A 4224-nucleotide genomic window follows, 5' to 3' on the forward strand; every position below is an offset into this window, starting at 1 on the left:
GCATGAGCCACCATGCCCGGCTAATTTTTTCTATATAGATTTTTAGTTGTCCAAATAATTTCTTTCTATTTTTAGTAGAGACGGGGTCTCACTCTGTTGCCCGGGCTAGAGTGCCGTGGTGTCAGCCTAGCTCACAGCAACCTCAAACTCCTGGGCTCAAGCAATCCTCCTTCCTCAGCCTCCCGAGTAGCTGGGCCTACAGGCATGAGCCACCATGCCCAGCTAATTTTTTATACATGTATTTTTGGTTGTTCAGCTAATTTTTTTCTATTTTTTTTAGTAGAGACGGGGTCTTGCTCTTGCTCAGGCTGGTCTTGAACTCCTGAGCTCAAACAATCTGCCCGCCTCGGCCTCCCAGAGTGCTAGGATTACAGACGTGAGCCACCGCGCCCGGCCTGTAGAATAATTTTAAGCTCTCGTTTTTAGCTCTACGAAGTGGGGAGTTTAGGTTGAGGGATGCATTTACACTATTTTTTGTTTTAATATGGTAAACACATTTTGGTTTTGAAAATATTTTTGTGAAATTATGTATCTTTTTGTTTATTAGTATACTTTTTATTCTTCAGAACACATTAGCTGTCATTATAATAACACATTTTCTAATCAGTAACTGTTATTGTTTATAAGCATTTACATGTTACCTTATTTGAAAATACTTTTTCGCCTTAGAATTAATGTATAACAATGTTTTTCTATGTAGATTTAATGACATTCACGTTCCTGTGAGATTAGAGAGTGTGAAATTTGCCAGTCATTGTTTAATGAATCACCCAGATTTAGCAAAGGATCTCACAGGTAAGCTAGCTGTTTTTTGTTTTTTTTTGTTTTGTTTTGTTTTACAAATATTAGCATAATGATACAAATATATTTTAGATGTGGTCTGTGTCCTAACTTCAGTTTCTGAATGGGTTTTATCTCTGGTATGGTTTCAGGTCTTCATTTGTCATGTACTAGGAAATGATTTCATGTTTATATAATAAAATTAAATTTAAAATCTTTATACTTTAATCCTTTGGAATTTTTTGGAAATCAGTTTGAGGAAGTAGAATATTCCTTAAGACATTGGATTTGGACACAAATCGTTATATTAATATAGTAACATGTCTAATAATTGGAAAACTGATTATCTTCTGCATTAGGCTAGAATTTCTCATTCTTCCCTTGAACCTAGCACGTTTAAATCTACCTATTTGGTAATAGCAATTAAATGGCTTCTATAAAAAGACTGTTGTTTACAAAAAGCACAGGAAATACATATTTTGTTTTGATTTAGTTTGTATTATAAATTATTTTGGAATTTTTTAGGGATTATAAAACATTCTGGAATTTATATCATGTAATATGCAGGTATATACCTATTAGCTAACTTTTTATACACATTTATGCTATTTTTCTTTTAAACTCTTTAATTTGTAACTGGAATTCCAAACTATCTAAATCAGATACTGCAATGTGATTTGACTTTTCTGAGCTAGTTGATGTAAAATACATTATTTATTAAAATGCGACTATGGAGTTATAAGCATAGTTTTGTGATTACAATAAAGTACTGCTGCCTTAAAAATAATTTTAATTCATGCCATAGTTTACAGACATTGTTTCAGTATAGACAAAAACTTCAAACATTGCTAGTCTCTTGTGTCTTTCTGAATCATGACGAATTATCTAGCTAGCATTAGCTTAAGTTTGTTTCTCTTATTACAGAATATTTGAAAGTTAGATCTCATGATCCAGAAGAAGCTATTCGTCATGATGTCATTGTTACCATAATAACAGCTGCCAAAAGAGACCTTGCATTAGTAAATGATCAGCTGCTTGGCTTTGTAAGGGAAAGAACACTGGATAAACGGGTAAAATCTTACAGATTTTATTCATCTGTAATTTACTGTTTAAAATGTTTGCTAAATATAATTAATATTATTTTCTATTACATTTAAAGCCTTTCTGTGTGAAAATCAAATTAATAATAATGCTAAATAAAGATTACCCAGGTGGGTGGTATGTGCCTGTAGTCCCAGGTGTTCGAGAGGCTGAGGCAAGAGGACCACTTGAGCCCAGGAATTTGAGGTTACAATGAGCTATGATCACGTCACTGTACTCCAGCCTGGGCAAGACCCTGTCTCAAAAAAACAAAAAAAAAAAAAAAAAAAAACCCTACAAAAACCACAAAATGCTAAATAAAGAGCTAACAGTTTGTATATTTCCTATATATCTTTTAATTATCTTTATGAATGAACACATTGGATTCTGTAGCTTTTTTGATCTTAAATATAGGTTTCTCTTCTAGCATACCTTTATGAAAGAACCACTAAATTAAACAAAGTTTTATCTTTTCACTTACATGATGAGTTTCAAAAAATAGTGATTGATCGCCTATCTTTGTTATAGTTAAATGTTTTCAGTTATTACTATCTTATATAACTTAGATAGATCTGTCAGTTATTGAACTAAAAGAATATCAGACTTCCTAAGAAAGAGACATTTCCACATTACTATGCCAACCTAATGAAGAAATGATGATTATGTAATTAGTTACTTTTTCCTGTGATTTTCTCTATTTGATGCAGTCAGAAACATGGATTGATAAGGAAAAGTTGTGCTGAGAACAGCAATAGCAATTTCTAAGGAATAGGGTCAACCATAAGAGACAGACATGTGAGGCAGGTGTATTAGGTATCTACTAACATTTTTTTTTTTTTGAGACAGAGTCTCACTTTGTTGCCCGGGCTCGAGGGCCATGGCATCAGCCTAGCTCACAGCAACCTCAAATTCCTGGGCTCAAGCGATCCTCCTGCCTCAGCCTCCCGGGTAGCTGGGACTACAGGCATGCGCCACCATGCCCATCTAATTTTTTCTATTTTTAGTTGTTTGGCCAATTTCTTTCCATTTTTAGTAGAGACGGGGTCTCACTCTTGCTCAGAGCTGGTCTCCAACTCCTGAGCTCAAGCGATCCACCCATCCCGGCCTCCCAGAGTGCTAGGATTACAGGCGTGAGTCACCGCGCCCAGCCTACTAGCATCTTTAACAAAGATGTTAGTATGCTATTTTATTTGAGGCATAGTTGAAAACCTGCTGTCCTCTAGAAACAAGTAGGTTTAATTTTAGGGTAGAAAAGTAATTGGTTTTGGTTTTGAAATATAGCAAGCGATATTCTTTAAGTTTTTACTTTTAGTTGTAGGAGGCAGATGTTTAAAAAGTGGTCACTATTTAACTTGTTCAACTATATCAGTAATTCTAACTTTGAAGATTTTTTTTCCTTCTTGGCTTTAATTTAACTGAAATGACTCTCAACCTAGCGGTTATTTGGCATTGCCTCCTTCTCTCTTTTAGAAAAATTTCACTCCTATTAATATTTTTTCAGAGTTTCAGAAAGAGTTGAATAAATGAATCTCCCTAACTGAAACTGCATGATGTGCTCATAATAGTACCTACTGAACATTTTTCAGACCTGGATTTTGATCTAATAAGTTAGATGACCTTGATTATATCCTTTCTGAAATTTGTTTTTTTTGTTTTTTTGCTTTGTTTTGTTTTTGAAACAGAGTCTCGCCCTGTTGTCCTGGCTAGAGTACAGTGGCATGATGATATAAGCTCACTGCAACCTCCAACTCCTGGGCTCGAGTGATCCTCTTGCCTCAGCCTCAGTAGCTAGGACTACAGATATTGTGCCTGGCTAATTTTTTTTTTATTTTTTGTAGAGATGGGGTCTCACTGGGTTTCTCAGGCTGGTCTCAAACTCTTGGCCTCAAGTAGTCCTCCCACCTTGGCCTCCCAAAGTGCTGGGATTACAGGCATAAGCCACCGCACGCTCCCAGCCTGTCTTCTTATGTATAAAATACGGGGACAGGAATTAATCTTAGATTTCACTGTTCACATTTTTGGATTTCATGTAAGAAATATCAAAAGGCTTCTATTAACCTGTAGTATAGGAACACAGTTTCATTTCATCCATTAAGTATCCTAAGAATGAGAAAGTGATACAAGAGATTTATAAGGAAGTATTAATGTATATAAGCCACAGATAGTATACTGCCCCGCCCCCCTTTTTTTTCTTTTTTTGAGACAGAGTCTCACTCTTTTTGCCCGGGCTAGAGTGAGTGCTGTGGCCTCGCTCACAGCAACCTCACACTCTTGGGCTCAAGCGATCCTCCTGCCTCCCGAGTAGCTGGGACTACAGGCGTGCACCACCATGCCCGGCTCATTTTTTCTATATATTTTTAGTTA

At 35.9% G+C, this 4224-nt stretch overlaps 1 protein-coding gene across 1 annotated transcript in view; it reads left to right on the forward strand.

Annotated features, from left to right (window-relative positions):
* PDS5A (PDS5 cohesin associated factor A) overlaps positions 1-4224 on the forward strand; it is a 163809-nt gene that overhangs the window by 87258 nt on the left and 72327 nt on the right. The window contains exons 9-10 of the mRNA XM_012644468.1: positions 701-795; positions 1705-1850. Of these exons, the coding sequence (XP_012499922.1) occupies positions 701-795; positions 1705-1850 (241 nt within the window). The remainder of the gene's footprint in view (positions 1-700; positions 796-1704; positions 1851-4224) is intronic.

This window comes from Propithecus coquereli, unplaced genomic scaffold, assembly GCF_000956105.1.
Source record: "Propithecus coquereli isolate 6110/MARCELLA unplaced genomic scaffold, Pcoq_1.0 Scaffold213, whole genome shotgun sequence".
Taxonomy (NCBI): Eukaryota; Metazoa; Chordata; class Mammalia; order Primates; family Indriidae; genus Propithecus; species Propithecus coquereli.